Raw genomic sequence first — 23,032 nt, 5'->3', positions numbered from 1 at the left:
ACTAGAAACCTTAAAATTACATTATGTTGTTCACATTCTACCTCTGTAAGACAACGCAGGTGATTAAGACTAACCTGGGGAGACCACCTGGTACTAAAGGGGCGGAGGTAAAGGGGAGCGGGGTGGGGCGGGCGGACGGTCAGAGCCTAAGGTGAAGTAAGGTAATAAGATTTGTTTTTAACACGCCATTTAAAAATAAACCCCTATAAAAGGTAGCCACTGTGTGGGATCACCCGGACAATACTGTGGGAAGAACGTCTTGGAGGAGGAAAAGATTATTTAATTTCCTTGAAAAGCCCCGAAGAACTCAAGTCCAGCATTTAAGGTTCCTGATGTAACCAACCGGCCTCGTATTGGAAGCCGGGCCAGCTGGGCGTGGGAGGGCCCTGCCCGGCGGGAGGAGCATTCCGGAGTGGTGCAGGGAAGGCCCAGGAGCCACGCGGCTCAGGAAACCACCCCCGCGGCTGGATAGGAGAACACTTCACTGGCCCCTCCTTTGATAACTCTCCCTAGGCCCTTACCCTGCAAGTGGGAAATCACTTCTTCAACAACGCCCTCTGGGCCCATGCCTACGCCACGCTCCAAGGCCGCTCTCACTGTGGGCTAAAAGACCCCACCCAGGTGGGCCAGAGGGATGCGGGGAACCGAGAAAACCCAGATGCCTGCTTCGACTGCACGCGCCTGCGCGAAAACCCCTACTGGCTCCTAGTTTCAGCCTCTGCTGCCTTGCCTTCGTCCCGCCTCCCTTTCCCCGCCTCCACCTGGTACGTCACAAAGAGTGACGTGTAAAGCGAACAACCACAGTCCCTCTCCTCGACAGCCAGTAGGGAAAGGGGAGGGAGGAGTGGGGGGGGAGGGCAGAGGACGGAAGGAGAAGGCTTGGCGGGGCTGGCTCATCTCGGTCACCCAATCAGAGCTCTGGGGAGGGGCGGGGCGGGGCACGAGAAGAGGGTGGGGGTGGGGCTAGGGCTAGGATTTAGAAGGCTGCGGGGAGGAGAGGGCGGGCTCCCAGCAATTAAAAGCGGCCAATCAGGGCGTGCCGGCTTCATTCGGAGAGCGGCGTGGGGCGTCGCTGCCGCCGCCGCGCGCGCCGGGGGCTGGCTGAGGCCATGAAACAAAAGAAACCCTGAGAGGGGAGCCGCTGCCACCTCCACCAGCCCGCCCCGCTGCCGTCCCCACCCACCCACCTAGTTACCTACCTCTGCCACCTTCCCCTGCTCCTCCACCCCGCCCTCTCCGGTCTCCGGGCGGCCCTGGCGCTGCTCGGCCCGGGTCGCCAGCCCCGCCGCCTCCCCAGAGGAAAGGTGTTTGCGCGCTGAGCAGGGCCGGAGCCCTGTCCGCCATGGGGCTCGCCGCCTGCCGCGCCTGACCCGGCCGCCGCCGCCGCCGCCGCCGCCGCCGCCATTGACAGCGCGCCGCCGCGATGCCGAGCGGCAGCTCCGCGGCCCTGGCCCTGGCGGCGGCCCCGGCCCCCCTGCCGCAGCCGCCCCCGCCGCCACCGCCGCCGCCGCTGCCACCGCCCGCGGGTGGCCCGGAGCTCGAGGGGGACGGGCTCCTGCTGAGGGAGCGCCTGGCCGCGCTAGGCCTCGACGACCCCAGCCCGGCAGAGTCCGGCGCCCCGGCGCTCCGGGCTGCGGCGGCGCAGGGCCAGGCCCGGCGGGCGGCGGGGCTGTCTCCGGAGGAGCGGACTCCTTCTGGCCGGCCCGGGGTCTCGGAGGCGGCCGAGCTGGAACTGGAGGAGGACGAGGAGGAGGGGGAGGAAGCGGAGCTGGACGGAGACCTGCTGGAGGAGGAGGAGCTGGAGGAGGCAGAGGAAGAGGACCGGCCGTCTCTGCTGCTGCTGTCGCCGCCAGCGGCCGCCGCCTCTCAGACCCAGCCGATCCCGGGCGGGTCCCTGGGGTCGGTCCTGCTGCCCGCCGCCGGCTTCGATGCCCGGGAGGCGGCCGCGGCGGCGGGGGTGCTATACGGAGGGGACGATGCCCAGGGCATGATGGCGGCGATGCTGTCCCACGCCTACGGCCCAGGCGGCTGCGGGGCGGCGGCGGCCGCCCTGAACGGGGAGCAGGCGGCCTTGCTTCGGAGGAAGAGCGTCAACACCACCGAGTGCGTCCCGGTGCCCAGCTCCGAGCATGTCGCCGAGATTGTCGGTCGCCAGGGTGAGTGCGGGTGTGGGGGGTGTCCAGCTGGGCTTGGCCCCCGGGCGTGGGTGGGGAGACGAAAGAAAGGAGCTTGGGGCAGAAAAGGCGAACCCGGAGAGTCCTCCAGGTCCACCGGGAAGGGGTCTGGGAGGAGCTGAGGGTCGACGAGATGAGAAGATGGGTCACCTTGCGAATACCCCACGGTGTTCCTCTCATCTTGCGTTCCTCTCATCTTGCGTTCCTCTCATCTCAGCTAAGTTTCTCGGGCCACCCTATCCGGCGGTGTTCACTTTACTCGGGCTGTATTCCTGGAACACCCAGCTGGCGTGGCACCAAAAACCTCAGTGAGGTGGTAAAAGGTCGGGTCGGTTGTGGATTCGGTGTTGTGCATGGAAAGCTTTGAGATTGCAAGTTTGCGCAGCCGACCGTCTTTGTAAAAGCGCTCAGCTTGCCTTAGGACGGCTTGTTGGGAAGAAGAAATGGAGGCTTGTAGAAAGAGCTCGTTCGAGAGGGACGGGGATGTTCAAGTGGTCGTTCTTACCGCCCGCCCCTTCGCTGTTCAAAAACTTAGGTTTTTTGCTAACTCTCTGATCTTACTGTATTCGTTTCGATACATTTTAACTCTCGAAAAGGCACATTGGGTACCTTTTAGAGCACTTTAGGGTGCACGATGAAGAAAAATTGGACAGTAAAGTAATTGAGTTAAGGAACTTCATGCGTTTATACAGTTTTCAGTAAATTCTCTTCACTTGCCAGCACACCAGTACTGCAGACAGACTCCTCCCACATTGCTCAGACAAAGGACCTAGGTCTCAGATTCCAGGAGTAGATTTGTGGAGGTGGGGGAAGGGATGCCCAGAGTACCTCTGTATCCGACATTTTTAGGGAAGGTCTTATGCTCTTTAGCGTAGCTCTTTTCCCCTTTATTGAAGGAGTAAATACTACCTGCCGCTGCCTTATTACAGTATGATTTAACCTGGTTGATGCATGTCTTTCTCCTGTTAGGTTGAGAGCATTGTCGGGGTCAAATAAAGAGAAGTGATGGCGCTGCTGCTTAAATGATCTCATCTTTCCCAAGTGGTCTAGAGTACATAAATAAGAGGTCTGTCGAAATGGTGGTTTCAAGTATCAGAGTTGGCTCATCTCTTACCTCTAGGATTTTAATAAGAAAAATCCATCTGAAGTCTGGTTAGAGGAAATAGCGTATTTCAGACTGCCTGGTGACTGGTACTTAAAGGCAGTGTTCAAAGCTGATGCCCTTCAATTAAGAGTTTATTTCCGTAGTTTGGTAGATAAATTTTGCATGCCTTTTTTTGTTTTTTGGTTTGTTTGTGTTGTTTCGTTTTTGCAATACTGAAGATACTAATCCAGGAAAGAACTGTTTCACCTCACATAGAATAAAATTATAACATCTCAAATTATAGACTCAGAATGAGTTGGTTATTCGGATAACAACATCGGGGAATTGCTATGTATCAGGTTTGTATTTTGCCAGGCCTTGAGTTTATGGCAGTTGGGAATGTGAGGTTAATTCAGACTAACTCGGCTGCCCTTAAGAAGCTAACAGTCTAATAAACAGTGGAATGGCGCTAATCTAATCTGTAGTTAATGGCATTAACTATAGTGTGTGACAAAGTGGTACGTATAAGAACATCAACCCTGGAGGGCCTTGGAGAACGGATAGGACTTTAACAAATGGAGATGGAAGAAAGAATGAGGGACAGTGTGAGGAAAGGTGTGGAGAAATAATCTCTAGGTATGGTTGGAAAGTTGCTGCTGGGGGGGAGGGGAAGTTTTTTTTCTGATACTTAGGGTCTGATACTTAGGAGAGTGGTGAAAAGGGGCTGGGAAGGTGTCTGTTCAGGCCCTACTACAGTGACACTTCCTCAGCACAAGTTGCTTCAGTGTGCTTATGGTGACAGTTTAGGATAATGAAGGAAAAGCACACTTACAGGACAGTTTTACTAGGGGACAAGATACTGATACCTTTTGTATATTTAGTTTAATACAAATTTTTGTCTTCTGTATTATACCCTTTAAAGCATGATTAAATGTTCCTTAATTATGCAGACTGTTACCTTTATGCAGATCCATTATTTAAAAGTAAACTGAATTCATCCCAAGTTTGTATTTTGTACCAAGTTATAGCAATGAAATGGTCTTTAGTTTTTCTTTTTTAGGGCCGAGCTTACTGGTTAATAAGGAAATGTGAATCTATTTATGTCTTAGAGCATGGAGACAAATTGCTGACTATTCCTTTTACGCTTAATATTTTCCCAGAGTTGACAGCACTGTTAAAAGTATGTCATCATCCTCTATCTTATCTTAAGAACAAAAAGTCTTATCCTTTTCCTGTTCTGAACCATTCAACTAGTGGATCATTGACTCCCTTTGCCACGAACACCTCTCAGCAGCACCATGATAAAACCTGTAAAGTTATTGTCGCACTCCTGCAGGCAACTTCTAATGTTTGCGTCCTTTTACAGTGTGATAATTTCCCCTTTCCTTAAGTGAATAAACAGGGCAAATCATTTAGTTTACTTTTTGCTTTGAATGAACAAAATTTTCCTCCTTAAGAATTATTCCTTCCTGCCATTTTATTCATTACCTGAAGTCATAATTTTCTGTTTGACATCTCTTAATTGGTTTTGGAAATAATTATGTCACAGATGGAGACATCTGTGACCAGCTCTGAAGCAAAGAGTAGGACAAATTGAATTCTGAGTCATATAGACTAGCAACTCATGTAGATGGCCTCTGGCTCCATTGTCTTTCAGAAAAACAAACCGCTGCTTTTGATTGTGATGAAAGTTTGCAGAGCGTTGACCTCATATTTATACTCCCCAGCAGCATATGGTCATTTGTGAATGTTCAATTGGCCCCCTTTTTTAAGTGTGCATCTCATTTTGAAACCAACAACACTGTACAACAAAGCCAGGAACTGAAAAGAGGCTAAAGACTTGTAATCCAAGGTTTTATATTACTGTTTAAGATTAATGTACTTCTTCAACTATTTACATTAGTTATTTACTTGATGGTCTATGTGTGTTCTCTAGCCTCCTAGTCAAGAAGGGCTATTTCTGGCTTTTTTTTAATTGTATACTGTCAAAAAACATTTAAACTAATACTCTCAGTATCTGGATATTTATGAATAATACATATGCTGATATACTGTACATTATAAAACATGTAAACAATTTTAAAAGGATGAGGTAAAGATGGAAATTGGAGTGTTTTGATTTTTTTTTTTTTTCTGCACTCCAGTGAATTTTCTTGCACCCTACTTTGGCTATCACTGAGCTAGACCTTCTTAGAAATTTTTTTCTTCTTTATTGAGCTGCTCTCTCTCCACTGATCCCCAGTGATTGTGTATATTGTCACTTTTTAAACAGTTAATATGTTACATTGCTTGAAGTTGTCTTAAATACACCCTTGTGAAAAACTTTTCCCAGTTTCCTAGGGTGGAACCACTCTTCCAAGTTCTAAAAAGAGAAAGCTTGGTCTTGTACATAAATTCCCTGTTTAAGAAAAAATATACATTTCATGAGGAGAAATAGTTTCAGAATAATGCTAAAGCCCGGTGTCTCTTTTGTGGAAGAGGGGGGATTGTTGGCATTCTCTCTGCCAGTTCCTATATTACATGCCGCTTAACTCTGCTAGGTGTTTATCCCCATTTTAGACATAGAAACTGAGGTGCTGATAGGTATCTTGCTCAGATAGTGGAACTTGGGGTTAGACCAGTTTGTTTGCTAGTAAAGATAAAGTTCTCATTCTACATTGCTGCCTCAGTATTGAAGCATCTTGCTCAGAAAGGCTAGTAATATTTTGGGTTAATTTCTGCCCTAATCATGGGTTGGGGTACTGTATTTCTAATATGCACAACTTAAAATATTACTGTCCAAATTAATTTACTTAATAAAATTTTGGTGTCTACTACACAGAAGGCACAGGTCATTCTAACATTCTAGTTCTAATGTGTCTAACTAGAAATTCACTCTCATTTATAATTCAGAAAGTTAATTTGTGTGTATATATATGCTAGCTTTAAAAATTAAATGTTGTCATTATTCTAGGCTTTAAAATCTAAATAATAGTTTGTATTAGCTCTGGGACCATTGGGGAAGGTTCGATTATTATAATTGTTTTGCAAATGGGTGGGGAATCTACTGCCTTTTCTTCCTGCCTTACTCAGCTAATGAACTATTTGATTCACTAGGGAGGAAATGGAAAATAAAGTGGTAATTCAAGGGTGTATTTTCTGCCCCCTGTTAGAAATGCCAGTGGCCAAAATGATCCAGGGAATCAAGTATTTGAGAACTATTAATCTGTTAGAGATTTCCATTGAGGAAAATTTCCAACAATGTCTGTGGGTTGGAATTCTAGATAGTTCTTACATTTTAAGTTTTCAAGGAAAGGTGGAATTTAGTTATAAGACAGTGCTTAATATTTTATGGATTTGGTTTTGAATGAATTTAATATTTGTACAGATTGAAGAATTTATTGCTTTTGTCTTAAACTGAATACAAAAAATGTTTTAGAATGTATGTTTTAATATAAAAATATTTGTTGCAAATTATCCCAATTTGCCTTTAACAGTCTCTGCTCAGCTGTGATATATTGGAAAGAGCCAGCAATCAGAAATTAAAATTCCTAAATTCTGATTACTCTGTGCCAGTAACTCACTTTGTGGTCTTGGACAAATCACTTAAACTTCCTAGGCTTCAGATTCTTCTTCAGCTGGGTATAATCATATCTACAACACCTCTGGGGACTATGAATTGTACACAAATAAATTGACATATATGAAACTGTAAGTGATAAGCACATACTACTTGTGTTAAGTTAAATCTGAAATTAATTCGAACCACTCTGTTAATCTCGTTCACCTTTCCTCAGCTTGAGCAGACAGTTTTCACACATTACTATATTCGTCTAAGGTGATAGAACTAGAATGAACTGATGTCTAAATGCCTGTTAGGCAAATGGCACCTCTCTCCAGATAGGCTTAAATGATGCTGTGATAACAAAGAACTCCAGCATCTCAGTATTGAAACAACAGTGGTTTATTTCTTATTCACAGGGACTGTGCTCATTTTAGTCATTCAGAGTCTTAGACCAGTGAAGCAGCCACCATCTCAAGTGTTAGCTGGTCTTCCCCTGTGCCAGAAGGATGAGAGACAGTGGCACAGCACACCCTGGTCTTTAAATGTTAAACCCAGAAGTACTAATGATCACATCCACTCATATTTCATTAATCAGAGCAAGTCATCTGGACACACCTAACTTCAAGTGGGCGAGTAATTACATTACAATCATGTGCCTACAGGAGAGAGCCAAAATATTCATGATGTTTACCACAGTATTATTTTAAAATCTATGGGATTGTGACAATTTTTTAAATGTAATTTATGCCCTATAGGATTTGTAATTTAAACTCAAAATGAAAAAATTATAGATAAAAGTGGTCATAACGGGAATAAAGACACAGACCTACTAGAGAATGAACTTGAGGATATGGGGAGGGGGAAGGGTAAGCTGTGACAAAGTGAGAGAGTGGCATGGACATATATACACTACCAAACGTAAAATAGATAGCTAGTGGGAAGCAGCCGCATAGCACAGGGAGATCAGCTCGGTGCTTTGTGACCACCTAGAGGGGTGGGAGGGAGAGAGATGCAAGAGGGAAGAGATATGGGAACATATGTATATGTATAACTGATTCACTGTTATAAAGCAGAAACTAACACACCATTGTAAAGCAATTATACTCCAATAAAGATGTTAAAAAAAAAAGTGGCCATAAGATACTAAATAGGAAATTGTATTCGCAGTTTAAAAACTCCTTTAGGGACTTTCCTGGCAGTCCAGTGGTTAAGACTGCAGGGGGCAAGATTCGATCCCTGGTCATCAGGGAGCTAAGATCCCACATGCTGCGCAGCGCAGGCAAAAAGAAAAAAAAAACTCCTTTAGGAAACTCCAAACAGATTATGGATAATCTGTTTTAAAATCCCATTGATCTTCAGGTGATTCTAAAGTGATATATTTATTAAACTGCATCTTAATCCTTCTCAAATGGCTTATATACCATAATGCATGTTTACTTTTAACTTTTTCCCCGTACTACCATTAGGTACCATATAGACATTTATAAGGATTACATCTGATATTTAAGCTTTTAAAATGATATTCTAATACTAGTGATACCAAGCCAAACTATGCTAAATTGAATATGCACAGCATAATGTTATTTGAATACTTTGAGGCTTTATTCCATGACTGATTTTGAGAATTTTAAGTTATGCTGCATAATTATAGCACCTCTTTCATGCCAGTGTTCGAGATTTAAGAACAATTCGTGTGGGCATGGTTTGTTGCCTGTGTCCAGTAAGCAAAAACTGCAGTTCATTGTGTGCAGGGGAGCCTGATTTGACCACAAGTAAAGTGGTATCGTGAAATAATGAGACTAGGCCTTAAAATAATAAAATTTTTTCATGAGCTGCAGATGTAGTTGAAGGTAAGCATAAAGTAGTTTCATCTTAAACGTAGTTAGAGGAGAGTGGGGAGGTAATAGTTCCAAACTACTAGAAGGTTACCAGTGTAAAATGTTTGCCCTTTGGGCTGACCTTTTTATTACTGTCCCCCTTTCTATACCACTCTCCCCTCCCCTTTGGCTTATCTTCTACCTTTCCAGCAGTACCTGCAGGAAAGGACATTGAACTTGGAGTTAGGAGACTTGTTAGAGAGCTGGCTTTACCATGGACAAATCGCTTAACCTCACTGAGTCTCGGTTTCCTCTGCTGGGGGGAAGCTAGTCCATCCAGCTGTTCTTCCCAGCCCTCCCCCACCCGCTCTCCGTTGTGAGGATCAGGTATGAGAAGATGTCATTAGTACAGATTCACTGTACAGTGGAAAGTATAAAGGTAATAAATTATATATGAGGCAGGGTAAAGTTTATAATTTTTTTTACTGCTAGATTTGTACGCTGAGCAAATGCTAGTTGAAACCAAAAATTGTCATTTTAGTAAGTTTTTCATAGGACATATATACCACTAGTTAGTGATATATATTATATTTTTTAAAGTTTACAGTGTCTTAAAATTTTATTTAAAATCAGCACTTTTGAAATGTATTTCCTGGTAAAGACCTAAGCTAGTCTATAGTCTGGAAGAGAATCATTTACGAATGAATCTGATTCCATTATATGATTCCCATACAGAGGTAATTCTCAGCTTTCTATTAACATCCTCCAAAGGGCATGAATGTAATTTTAAAATCCCCAGTTAGGAAAAGTGTTCTGCCTTTCATCTCTAATTTACACCCTCTTCTGGGTGTCACAGCTTTTGTGAAAGGCCAAATATGAGCCCTTCTTTTGTTAAGTATGTCGATCCTCTTGTCTAAACTACGTGAAAAAGGAGGGGGTTTTTAAATTTAGTTTAACCTCTGTTTTTAAAAATACCTTTATGTATGCAGGGAATTCTCCACTTCTAAGAATCAAGTAGGAAAATAAGTCAGGTTGAGAGAATGGTGTATTTAGGGAATTGGGAATTTTAGGAATCATTAGTTTATAACTTTGGGCAATTCTCAGCTTCAGTTTTCTTCACATATGAGATTGAACTAGATTATCTCTTGTAGCTCTTATATTCTTATTTTTTTCCAAAAAGAGTTCCTAAAATCATGTAAAAGTAAACCAGGTTTCAAATTACCAATTAGATTGACTTCAACATATCTCCTCCCAGTTTTGTAAAGTTTATAATACCTTAACATGCTTTTCACAATCTAAATATAAGTTTTATCTTCAGGATTTAAATTTTTTTAATGTTTTTAAACTTTCAATAGAAAATTGATTCATCTGATTTAAAAAAAATAATAACAAACATTTAAATGTGTCAGGTAGTATATCATCTCATTTGATCCATTCTTATTTCCACCATACAGATAAGGAAACAGATCTATGGGGATACAAATAACTTACTCAGGGTCTCAAGCTAATAGAATTAGAGACTTGAACACTCCAACTCAGTAAGTGGTAGAACAAGCAGACAAAGCAGCGAGGATATAAAAGGCTTGAACACCACCAGTAGCCAACAGTATAAGAAAAGAAAATGACAGATCAATATCTGTACTTGAACACATGTAGACACCAAATCCTTTTGGTGCTTGAAGTTTGGTACAAGTCAGTGAGGGCAGAACTGAATCTCAGTCATCTTAATGTCAGTTAAAGTACCTGAAACATAGCAGATACTTGCTGTTTATTTTATTGAACTGAATAGTTGGATTAGAAACTTGCCATTTTATTATTTATCATTTTAGTTTTCATGTTGTGGCGTTTTCTTCCCTCTAGCCTTTACTTGAGGAGCCAGTCAACCTAAAGTTGTTTGGATCTGTTTGTTTTAGATGCTACTTGATTTAGGGCATTAGATGTCCATATGAATACTGGTAATCAAAACTAAGATCACATAAATGAAGCCGTTTGAAGTGTTGACATAGTGATGTCTAAAGTGAAACAGTATTCTTAACAGAAAATTTCAGAAAATTTTGACTAGAGCTACAAGAAGGGCCCGTGAACCCAGGAAAGGAAAGCTGTTTCTATATTGTGCGTTTAGGAATCCATTGCATTGCTAATCTAAACAATTTATTTAAATGTTGGATTAAGTTGTGTGCATAAGAAACACTCTCTTACTGGGATTTAGCTGATGTTCATCAGTCTGTGAAGCTCTTAATACTGAAAAATTGAGTCCTTGTAAAATTATAGGTGTTTTGAATAGTCTTGTCTAGACTCTTCCAAGAGGAAAGGGATCTTATTTATATATAAAATCATTAAAGAATATGATCCCCTCATTAATTCTAATATATCATGAAATGTACATATAAAATAACATGTTTCTCTAATGCTTTTAGAGAAAAATAGTATGGAGTAGTGAGAGGAGTATGGAATTATTAAGGCAACTTGTGTTTGAGATCTGACTTTCCAGCTGGGAGATGTCTCTAAGCTCTTTCAGTTTAGTTCTTTCCTATCCCTATCCTTCCTAAAGCTATTAAGCCAATCATTACTCTGTTATGATTAAATGAAAATATAGGAGAGTTTGGAAAACTGAAAAGTGCTACGAATTTTACTATTTCAAAGCCAAGCCTATTGGCTCAGTTTACTCATGAAATACTTGAAATGGTGGGGGGGAGGGGGGTTAGGTAGCCTAAAAAAGCTGTCCTTTACTGAACACAGGCATTGTAATAAGTATTTTTAATACATTATTTCATTTAGTCCTTGCAACAACCAAATGAGAGAAGTAACTTTAATTATAGTTCCTCACCCATGAAGGGAGAGATAGAGGTTTGGTGGCCTGTTAGAGCTCCCAAAGATGGTTTGTGATGGTCTGTTCAAAGTCTTATGTTCCCAGGTATAATTCAACCTACTTTTCTTGAGGAAAGGAAGAATAGATGTACGCATGTGGGATATGGTAGTATCTGATTTCCCAAGTGCTTTTTAGACTTCAGAAGTGATTTTGTATTTCCTAGGAGAAAAGGGACTAGGTCAAAAGATAAAAGCATTGGAAAGGAGCTAGAGGTTGAATGACCTAACATTAAAATCACAAGCAAACTCTGGTGGTAGATTAGAACCCAGTCCTGCAGATAATCAGGTTTTTTTCCTTATATTATTTCCTTTAAACTAGACCTCGGAATAGTATTAGTAAGTGGTAGCTGTGATAAAGTCATATCTATATTTGTATTATTCTTGAGTTCATAGAGCCTTTCACACACACAGTCTTCATCTTTTCCAAATGACTGTGTTTATTACTCAGAAGAGTTTGTTACTCAGAATATTTGGGGGGGGGGGCGGGGAGGGGAAGTACTAGGAGGGTTTTCCAGGTTATTTAGGGAAATATCTGGGTAGAGATAAGGAAGAATAAGGCATGTTTAGGAGATGATAAAATCTGGGAGAAGGTAAGTCATGGCCACTTAATTAGGAGATGGATGGGGTGGGAGCTGGGGGTAATTTAAATATCAAGCCCAGAGTTCTAATTTTCTTGAAGGTAAAAAGAACTACTCAAGGAGTTTCACTCCCCCTCTTCATTGTTATTAAAGTGTGTTTCTGTATGTGTGTGTGTATACTGATTTCCCTTTTAAAATAAAACCTCTTGGAGAGAATTTCTGAAGAAAGATATACCCCAAGGATGACCCAAAGTGAAAATACTCGCAGTTTTGGTGTGTGTTTATAAGGGTTTTAGCTTTCTTAATCACCTTATATTTGTAGCTGATTGATGAAATGAATGGGAAATACAGTGAATTTAATTTCTGGAAAACAAAATCCTCTGTCGAAAATCTGCAACACTTCACATAACCTTTGGGACTTCTTTAAAAAAAAACAAAAGTTCTTTGCACCTACAAGATAGACTTTAAACTCCCTTGCCTCATGTTAAAGACTGAATCATCCCCCATCTGACCTGCTCTCCTGCCATTCTACCCTCCAGTCACTTAAAGCTCCCACAACACTGAGCCAGGTGTGGCCATCTTGTGCTCTTGATTCCTGCTTTGGCACTTGCAGTTCCCTCTACTTTGCTTCCCACCTGGCAGAACTACTTTCTTCAAGCTTAAGTTCAAATGCCTTTGAAGTCTTCTTTCATTTTCTGTAAGCAACAAAGCCCTCTCCTTTTCTGTGCTCCCACTGCTTTGTATGCCTGTTTTCATTAAAGCAGTTATCTTATATCAGTATTATCTTATATATCAGTATTATATCCATATTGTTCTCATTACTGAGCTCCTTTCCTTTCTATACTGTGAGCTCCTTGAGAGCAGAAATTATGGTAGTTCCTGTGTATCACCTGGAATTAGCACCAGCACCTTTATAGGGAACTTAATATTTGAATGGGTAAGTTTAAGCATCAGGCTTGTGAATGTTTTGGGCCAAAGAAGGAGTGGTTTAGCTAGGAACACCTAGCTAAATCCCTTAGGACAAGTGGAGGCCAGGTTTTACTTGTGCATCTCTTACCAAATCACTTATGTCTCAACATAAACACCCTGTCTTTGTCAGCACCCTGGCTTATCTATTTCTTTTCTACCTATTTTGATTTTTATCAATAGTTTATCCCTTCACACTACTCCAGTGCCTGTGATCCCCAGACTTTTCTTGTATTTATATCTAGCTACTTATATCTGGCGACTGCCCTGGACATTGGGTCTCTCTTCTTGGGTTAGGGTTTAAATTTTTTTCTGAACCAAATACTTTCCTTTGTTCAAAAGTCAGGGACCTGGAAGAATGGAGGAAATAATTGGAGAAAGGGAAAAATGGTAATGCAGTAGGCAGAATAAACCCCCTTTCCCTGAAGATGCCTACACCCTACATCCCTGGAAACTCTGAATATGTATATGGAGTATGGACCTTGAGATGGAGAGGTTGTCTGAGATCATCTGGGTGGGCCCAGTGTAAACACAGGAGTCCTTAAAAGCAGAAGAACTTTCCCATCTGGGTCAGATACAAGAAGAGGAGAGATCTTAAATATGAGAAGGATTCAACCTCCATTGCTGGTTCTGAAGATGGAGAGACAGGGCCACAAGCCATGTCGGTGGCCTCTAGAAGCTGGGAATGGCCTTCAGCAGACAGTCGGCAAGAAAGCAGGGAGCTCAGTCCTATGATGGTAAGCAACTAAATTCTGCCAATAACCTGAATGAGCAAGGAAATAAATTCTTCCCTGGAGCTTCCAGAAACACAGCCCTGCAAACACGTTGATTTTAGCCCTGTTGAGACCCATGTCAGACTTCTGACCTACAGAATTGTAAACTAAAAAATTTGTGACATTGAAGCCACTATGTGGGGTAACACTAAAAAACTAAAGCAGGTAATAAGCAAAATTAAAGGACAGGGCTTCCCGGTGGCGCAGTGGTTGGGAGTCCGCCTGCCGATGCAGGGGACACGGGTTTGTGCCCCGGTCGGGAAAGATCCCACATGCCGCGGAGCGGCTGGTCCCGTGAGCCATGGCCGCTGAGCCTGCGCGTCCGGGTGCTCCGCAACGGGAGAGGCCACAACAGTGAGAGGCCCGCATACCACAAAAAAAAAAAAAAGAAAAAAGGACAGAACAAGATTTCTGGATTGAGGCCTCCATTTTCCTTCTAGCTCTCAGCTCCTACAGGCCACCTGTAGTTCCTTGCCACGAGGTCTCCATGGGCAGATCAAGCACAGATAGTCTGCTTGCTTCCAGGCTAGCCAGAGCACAGCTGACTACTTCTGAAGCCAGCTGGAGAAAACTCTTTTAAAGGACTCGTGATTAGGTCAGGGCCACCCATGTAATCTGGATAATCTTCCTATTTTAAGGTGAATTAATTTGGACTGGAATCATATCTACATTACAGACTGTAATTCTACATCTGGTTCTTCTAAGTATGTCATTCCACGTGTTTCATGGAATTAAAAAGTGGCCTTAAAGATCTAGTCTAGTGCTTTTAAGCTTTTCTGACTGTGACCCGTCCCCCCACACACCCCCACCCCTTGCAAAGGAACATTTTATGTTGCAGCCCATTGTACACATATTTACTGAAACATTTGGAACCTATTCAATTGATATGGCAAACCATGGTTTCATCAACACTGAAGATATCATTTCAATTCCATTTCTTCAACTCCTCTCCCAGCAACAGAGGACCTCTCCCTCTTAACTGCTCAGGCAGCTGGTGGAAGAGGCTCTCTTTACCCTGGAGAAGCAAGACCCAATCTTTGCTACTCTACCAGGGAGTGAGAGGACCAGAATTCTGGCTGCAGCTGAAGAGTTTTAAGGTGAAGCACAGTCCCAGCCACAGTGATAGAGAAAGGGGAAATGGGTTCCTACAGGAGGGAGGTAAGTTGGAGACTTTCTCTTGGGAGAATTTACTTCCAAATCAAAATAAAATTGCAGCTATGCAAGTCATTAGTGCTATTCTAATTCTTAATCTCTACGCAGTCTGGTATAGAGCTTGCCATATGTCGGATTTTATTTGTAGCTGTAAGAAAACAATTATTAGTCCTTACTTCTTGGACTTATTCAGCTTCGAGGTTATGAAATCGTTTACTCTGCTGTTCATAAATTTTTTTTAAATCTCAGAACTAGCCAAAAGCCTGATTGATATGCTTAGTGTAATAAAACGTATCATTTCTTCAAAACTAATTTAAATTTTTTTCTAATTTAATATTTCTTTGGAAAAAAAACTAATGCATTTGTATGGTTCAAATTTTGTAAGAAATAAAAGTGTACAAGGAAAATTGTCACCCTCCTACCCTGTCTCCCTAAGTCAACCAGTTTTATGACAGCAGAGTATTCCCTTATATGGCTATACCAGCCTCACACTAATACAAACAGTAATATAATGCAAAGGTCATTTGCTCCTGTGCAAGTATTCCTACAGACTCAATTCTATGAGTGGGATTGTAGGGGCAAAAGGATACTTGACTTGTAATATTGATGGATATTGCAAACTGCCCTTGAGGAGTTTATACTCTCAGCAGCTAAATATGAGGGGTTTTTTTTCCCATTCTTACTAGCACTGTTTATTTGTTTTTGATATTTGACAGTCTTATAGATGGAAAATGATACCTCAGTTCACATGAAAATGGAAATTTTCATGTTTGGAGCCATTTATATATTTCCTTTTCTGTGAGCTATTTCTTTCACCTATTTTTTCTGTTGGGTTTTGGTGTTTTGATATATAAGGGTAGGTATATGGGTACCTGTGTAAGAGAGAAATTAGCCATTTGTGATGTGAGTCGTAAATAATTTTTTTATGTTGTATTTGGTGAGTTTTGCCATGCAGCAATTTTTTTTAAAGTGCAGTCTAATTTTTCAGTACCTTTATGGCTTATGAGTTTTGTGACACTCGGAGATTATAAACTTTTCAATGGTTTTTAAAAATATCATTGCACTTTCAAATAGAAACTCAATCTAAAATACTCCAAAAAGCTTTTTTACCATCTCTACCTGCAAAATAGTAAAACAAATTGGTTTTTTCTCCTTAGTCTGTGCCATCTGTTTAGAGCTCTGCCTATTCAAATTGTCCCAAACTTTATAACGTGTATATATATTCTAGAAACCATGTGGTGGTTGTTGGGAGCTCAGAATATGCATGTTCTCATAGAAACAATAATGTGATTGATGAGGTTTCCTATGGGTTTCCTGATCTGAGTTAAGGCTACTGTGTTAAAACTGTCTTATAAAATTTAGGAGCGAAAAGAAATACTTCTGTTTCTCTTGGCAGTGGCGTATAAGGGATTGGCTTTGCTATCTTTCTGTTCCCTCTTTCCCCTGATGTGCAAAACCTAAGCACATGACCCTTTTGGGCAGGGTAGGCCTATCTTACGGCCCTATCTGAGAGATGGTCCACACTCCAACCATCTGTCTTCTCTGTCTTCCTAATGAGCCATGTATTAAACATCTATTTATTTGTACCATCCATAGGCCCAATAGTGTCTGTGTACCTTTAGGCATATTTTCTTAGTTAATATACCTACTCGGTATTAAAGTATTCTACTAAGGTGCACCTGACAGTTGCTTATAGTCTCAGAAGCATTTAGAGAAGTTTCTTAATGCAGCTTTCTAATGTTCACTACAGTAAGGGTTGAGAGGGGCCAACCCTAGACTCTCAAGCTAACTCTCCCTTTGTCCTTAATAGAAGTGTCCCAGTGTTTTTCTGCAAGATGATCAGGACCCTCTTTGTTAGAAATGTGTGATTCTAGCAGACTGCCTTCTTGTTGAGTTGTAGCTCAGAGAAGAAACTCATGTGTCCAGGTAATGATATTAACTCCCGTGCGTGTGTAGTATGAAGAATTAGGCGTTCATTCCACCCTTTCAGACTTTCTTAGGCATCTCTCCATCAGTCACGTATTGGCCAATGGAAAATGATTGCAGTTCTCAACCTCAAGCAGCACCTACTGTGCTGACTGAGGGAGTTTCCTAGAGATTTAGCCTGTATAAATGATAAGTAGACGTAGAAGTTTTATTGTTCTGATCTTCCAGTTCACTTTCTTTTGTGGAGCAAAAGCAGATATATTTTCCTATGCTCAGAAGTTACACTATCAAATTAACCTTGTAGTTCATTGTCAATATAAACTTACAGCAGCACTCTATAATAAAAACTTTCATGTTTTACAGTAGTGTAAATTAGACTGATTGCACTCGGCCCTTCTTACCTCCTCCAGTTAATGCACTAAGTGCTTTCTTTGCAATTTTGCTTTTAGCTACACCACCCATCCACCCCCACCCCCTAGTCTTGAATATAACCTTCAAGTTAGAGAAAACCTGACTCTGAAAGTGTTTTCATGATAGGTACCTAAGATCCAGCAGTGAGAAAGTGGCCGTTTCTAAGTTCTACAATTTGTTGGAAGGAGAAACAGGATCTTCATTTGTGGTTCAGATCCAAAAGTTCAGTGCTAGGTTGAGTGAAGTTGTTATTGAATAACATATTCAGTAGCTTCATAGCATAAAGTTATCAACTCCCTTCAACAGGGTTGGACTAGCATTATGGGGCCAGAATATGAAAGGCCGGGAAAGCGCAACAAAAATGCTTAGATGCAAAGCAATGTGTATAAGAAGGGCCCAGTGTTCTTATATAGAAAAATGATCTTTGTTTCAACAAATGTTATATGGCCACCCTGTGGCATATACTTATAGCCAACCACCCAGTGCTTTGAGAATGCTTAGGGAGCGCACACAAACCAGTCCTGAGGGAGAGGAAGCTCCATAGAGGATGAGGCATCTAAACTAAAATCTGAAGGGCTACCAGGAGTTAATAAGAGCTGGTAGTAAAGGGGCAAGAATAAAGGAACATTCTGATCATGGAAGCAAGGGAGCATGCATAGGAGCTTAATATGGTGGAAGCACACCCACAGAGTTTAAGAAGTGAGGAGGGGGAAAGGAGAGGGGTACAGAGATAAGGCTAGAGAGAAGTAATCAGGTACCAGGTACAGAGGAACTTTGTGTGTGCCATACTATTGACTTTATCCTTATGGTAAACAGAAGCCATTAAAGCACTTTATGCAAAGAAGTGAGCATGTGATAGGTGCTTTGTTTAGAAGGCATCATCTGCCTAAAGTGACTATAGAGAATGGATGGGAGTGAGGCAAGAATGGAGGCAAGGAGATCTATTTGGTCGGGGGTGGAGGGTACTTCTGGCAAGCTTCACGTTAAGACCTTTGAAAAGTATAACCCCAGAGTTTTATGCCTTAGTTGTATATTTGACATCTTTGTTACCGTTCGAAACCCTCTAATCTTATGCAGTTGGCACTGGTAATGGGTGATTACTCCAAAAAGTAATCATGGGTAGTTATGCATAGGTGTCTTAGATATTTTACTTATTTAACTTAAACATACTCAGGATTTAGGGCCAAAGCCTTTTATTTGAGAATGGGGCTGCCAACCAGCATAGTCCTTTGATAAAACCACATTCAATGACCATATTCCATACAATTTCCAATATGTTTCTTTTGAATTTAGCAAAGTTATTCTGTGTTAGTTTTTTTACCCCAGGATTTTACAGTTGTCTCACCCATAGTTCAACAACATCTTTTTTTTTTTCTTTAAGGTACTCGTCTTTATTGAAATTTTAAAAAATAATCAATTTTCATACAAGTTCAGCATCTTCTCACATTTATATGTTACTGCTTTATGTAATTGTTAATTTAGTTAATGCATGAGTGCAGCTAGTATAAACAGATTGGAATCAAAACAACTGATTCTTAGTGAAGCCTGAAATCCAACTGATGGAACAGAAAAGAGATGATGTACTAGCCTTGAGCATTTTGCCATTGTCATCAGTTGACTTTTACAGAGGAAAGAGTAATGTTAAGGTAAAATAATAAGACAGTTAAATGGATGTCAGTTGAAGAGTTTTTATCGCAGTATAGTTGTGTGGAATTTGAAGTTCTGGGAAGAGCAAAAAGACTATATAGATTATGAAGTCAGACTAGGTTTAACTCTGGCTCTGCCTCTTACTTGCTGTGTGAACTTGGACATGTTATACAATTTTTCTGTGGTTTATATTCCTTAGGAATAAAAGGAGTATAATAGTCTCATCCTTAGGGTTGTTATGTAGATTAAATAAGATGATAGATGTTAAATGTCTCACATGTACATTAATGGTTTTTCTTTGCCACCAACACCCTGCACGGTAGTAAACTATTAGTGTTCTGAAAGTCAGACCCATTTATAGTGTAGCTGGCCTATTTCATGCATCATTTGCAATGACTGATAACAAGAGGAAGAGACGATAAGCCTGACCTCTGAGTTAAAGACCTCCAATAGAGGTGTCACCTCCTCCCTGAGAATGAGAGATCACCAGGAAAGTATGCCTCAGGATCTAGGAATTAGGAAAGCTTTATCATCATCTAGTGATAAGTTTTTGTGATAAAGAAAAAACTCTAAAACTTAAAGAGGGAAGAAAAACTGCCCAGACGCAGACTTTTAGCTTGAAAGGAGCTTTCTGTGATTTGTCTTTATCAATATTATTGAAGCAGATGTTGATACTTACGAAATATTTCTTTCTAACAGGTTGTAAAATTAAAGCGCTGAGAGCCAAGACGAACACGTATATCAAGACACCTGTTCGTGGTGAAGAGCCCATTTTTGTTGTCACTGGACGGAAAGAAGATGTTGCCATGGCCAAAAGAGAAATCCTCTCAGCTGCAGAGCACTTCTCCATGATTCGTGCATCTCGAAACAAAAATGGCCCTGCCCTGGGAGGGTTGTCGTGCAGTCCTAATCTGCCTGGTCAGACCACCGTTCAAGTCAGGGTCCCCTATCGTGTGGTAGGATTAGTTGTTGGACCCAAAGGAGCAACAATTAAAAGAATTCAGCAGCAGACCCACACATACATAGTAACTCCAAGCAGAGATAAGGAGCCCGTCTTTGAAGTGACAGGGATGCCCGAGAATGTTGACCGAGCACGAGAAGAAATAGAAATGCATATTGCCATGCGTACAGGAAACTACATTGAGCTCAATGAAGAGAATGATTTCCATTACAACGGTACTGATGTAAGCTTTGAAGGTGGCACGCTCGGCTCTGCGTGGCTCTCCTCCAATCCAGTTCCTCCTAGCCGTGCCAGAATGATCTCCAATTATCGAAATGATAGTTCCAGTTCTCTGGGAAGTGGTTCCACAGATTCCTACTTTGGAAGCAATAGGCTGGCAGACTTTAGTCCAACAAGCCCTTTTAGCACAGGAAACTTTTGGTTTGGAGATACACTACCTTCTGTAGGCTCAGAAGATCTTGCGGTTGATTCTCCTGCCTTTGACTCTTTACCAACATCCGCTCAAACTATCTGGACTCCGTTTGAACCAGTTAACCCGCTCTCTGGCTTTGGGAGTGATCCTCCTGCTAACATGAAGACTCAGCGCAGAGGAAGTCAGCCGTCTACTCCTCGTCTGTCTCCTACATTTCCGGAGAGCATTGAACACCCACTTGCTCGGAGGGTTAGGAGCGACCCACCTAGTACAGGCAGCCATGTTGGCCTTCCAATATACATCCCTGCTTTTTCTAATGGTACCAATAGTTACTCCTCTTCCAATGGTGGTTCCACCTCTAGCTCACCACCAGAATCAAGACGAAAGCACGACTGTGTGATTTGCTTTGAGAATGAAGTTATTGCTGCCCTAGTTCCATGTGGACACAACCTCTTCTGCATGGAATGTGCCAACAAGATCTGTGAAAAGAGAACGCCATCATGTCCAGTTTGCCAGACAGCTGTTACTCAGGCAATCCAAATTCACTCTTAACTATATATATATATACATAAATACTATATCTCTATATGGACTCATAAAGGCATGGGTATAATGGTACCCCCAGTAAACTTCCTAATGAATTCTTATGACTGTTATCAGGCTTTATTGGGATTAGGCTAAAGTTGTTAGTAAACTTATAAAAGGCTGCTGTGGTAACACTAAACCTAAGTGGTCTCTTGTCTATTAGTTTGGTTTGAATTATTAATACTATCCTGTAGACTCAGAGACATAGCTTGTGTAAGAATTGCTAAAGCTGACGTTCAACTCGGCTGAGTGAAGATAATCATAGGTTGTGTGAACCTATGAGAAAAGCGTATACGTCTAAGATTTCAAAACGATGGGCCCCAAAGCCTAACCACATTAAGAGTTTATGGAGGGTACTTGGCATTACAGATGATTCAGACACTTCCAGTGCTGCCTTCTTTACACTGCCAGTTTTCACAAAATAGGTTTGTTTGTTTTTTATTTCACAACAACTTATGCCTAATTCTGCAGGATTGCAAGTAACTTTCTAATGCATTGTGATGACTTACTGGTAATGATAGGGGCTGATGGCGCTTTACTCGATCACTGGTTATAATTTGGGACAAAAACTGCTACATTGACCTTCATCTCGCCCAGAGTGCTCACGGCTGGTATGATCAGTGGATCAGGAATGCATTTGTGTCGATTGTGAATTCATACCCATTGCCTCCCTTGGTGAGTGTGGAAACGGCCACCTGGGTTTTTCCATTTCAGGAAGGGCTTTGGGATGCACCTATATTGGCTAATAATTGAGGATACGAACATTCCATTCATTAGTCTGATCAAGCTATTGATTAATTTTTAGACTATAGATCAAAATGTGAAACATTTTATGTTCAATCCATATTCGTCTTGCACATTATAAATATATTTTTATTTTTTAGTAATTTAGGGGAGGGGGGAGGGAGAGAGGGATAATAACACCCTTAGCATAATTCACAAAAGCAGCTGTGATGACCTCCAATCAGTTTACTTCATTTCAAAACTTATTTCCAATCAAAAGGAAAGATTTCTTTAAGATACACTTTTTACATTTCACCTGTGGATGTCTGTGACTTCATCCTCAGTATGTTCCCAAACCTGTGCTGGCATTGAACGGACAGAACATTATACTGGTGGGGTTTTCTACTAATTATTTTTTGAAGCGTTATTTTCCCAACACAAAGAGCTTTTTTTCTCAGTATAACAAAAATTGAAATCCTATGTGTATTGAATAGTAAATAGACAAAATTTTATTTTTTATTTCCACTTGAAGAGTTACATTTCGTATAAAAGTTTACAAATAACGGTTTTTATTTTGATTTTTTCAGTATAAAAAACTGCCTTGATGGCATATTATGATGTAATGCTGATTGCTTGTAGGATAGTTATATGTCAGTATTGAAACCTAATCTTTAGCTGCCGTCTTGTAGATACAAACGAATGTTCACCAAGCATGTATTTTGTATTTTGTTGCATTGTACACTGCAACTAATAAGCCAAGGAATCGACATATATTAGGTGCGTGTACTGTTTCTAAAAACCACAAACTAAGAATGATAAATTATCAATATAGTTTAGTATTTGCTAATTTTACTACACTCTTTTGTTATGTATATGTAGGGAAGTCATAGGGATTATAAATTCAATTTGAGTAAAGTTTAAAACCATATATTTTATGATAAAGGGCCTTTAACTTAAGATGGCCAAAGCACTGATATTATATATTTGCTGTAAAGAGAATTATAAGAGTTTTATTTTTCTGATATTAAAAGTTACTTAATAAAGACTTGTTTCCATTAACTTGAATGTATTCTCCTTGGTGTTTTTCATGTGATCATTAGTTTAGACTGGGAGACTGCTGTTTGCCAGAATTGAAAATTTCCTTTTACAGTGTTTCCCCTCCTCAGCCAGTGACCCTGTTGCTTATGCTCCTATCCGAATTTAGCTTTTTTCTTTAAATAAGTGTCACATTAGGTAAAACTAGAGATTTGGCTAGTGTCAGATTGTATAGTTAGTTGCATGTTTATATAGTTGACCACAAATAACCACTATTAACCTAATTGTAAATAAAATAGTGAATGATTTATACATATTAATGTTAACTAAAATCCTGAACCCAACTTAGACTTTACTGTTTCAATCCTTTGTTACA

The 23,032-nt window shown here is 41.2% G+C and overlaps 1 protein-coding gene across 1 annotated transcript; it reads left to right on the top strand.

Annotated features, from left to right (window-relative positions):
* Positions 1-1,321: 1,321 nt before the first annotated feature.
* On the top strand, positions 1,322-22,680 carry MEX3C (mex-3 RNA binding family member C). Its single transcript, XM_060029079.1, has 2 exons — positions 1,322-2,156; positions 19,640-22,680. The coding sequence occupies exons 1-2, from the start codon at positions 1,424-1,426 to the stop codon at positions 20,863-20,865; spliced, it is 1,959 nt and encodes a 652-aa protein (XP_059885062.1). The 5' UTR covers positions 1,322-1,423; the 3' UTR covers positions 20,866-22,680.
* The last annotated feature ends 352 nt before the right edge of the window (positions 22,681-23,032 follow it).

The sequence above is a fragment of the Delphinus delphis genome, chromosome 13 (assembly GCF_949987515.2).
Source record: "Delphinus delphis chromosome 13, mDelDel1.2, whole genome shotgun sequence".
In the NCBI taxonomy this organism is placed as follows: Eukaryota; Metazoa; Chordata; class Mammalia; order Artiodactyla; family Delphinidae; genus Delphinus; species Delphinus delphis.
The sequence above is the reverse complement of the archived record's forward strand: the minus strand, read 5'-3'. Positions and strand labels throughout refer to the sequence as shown.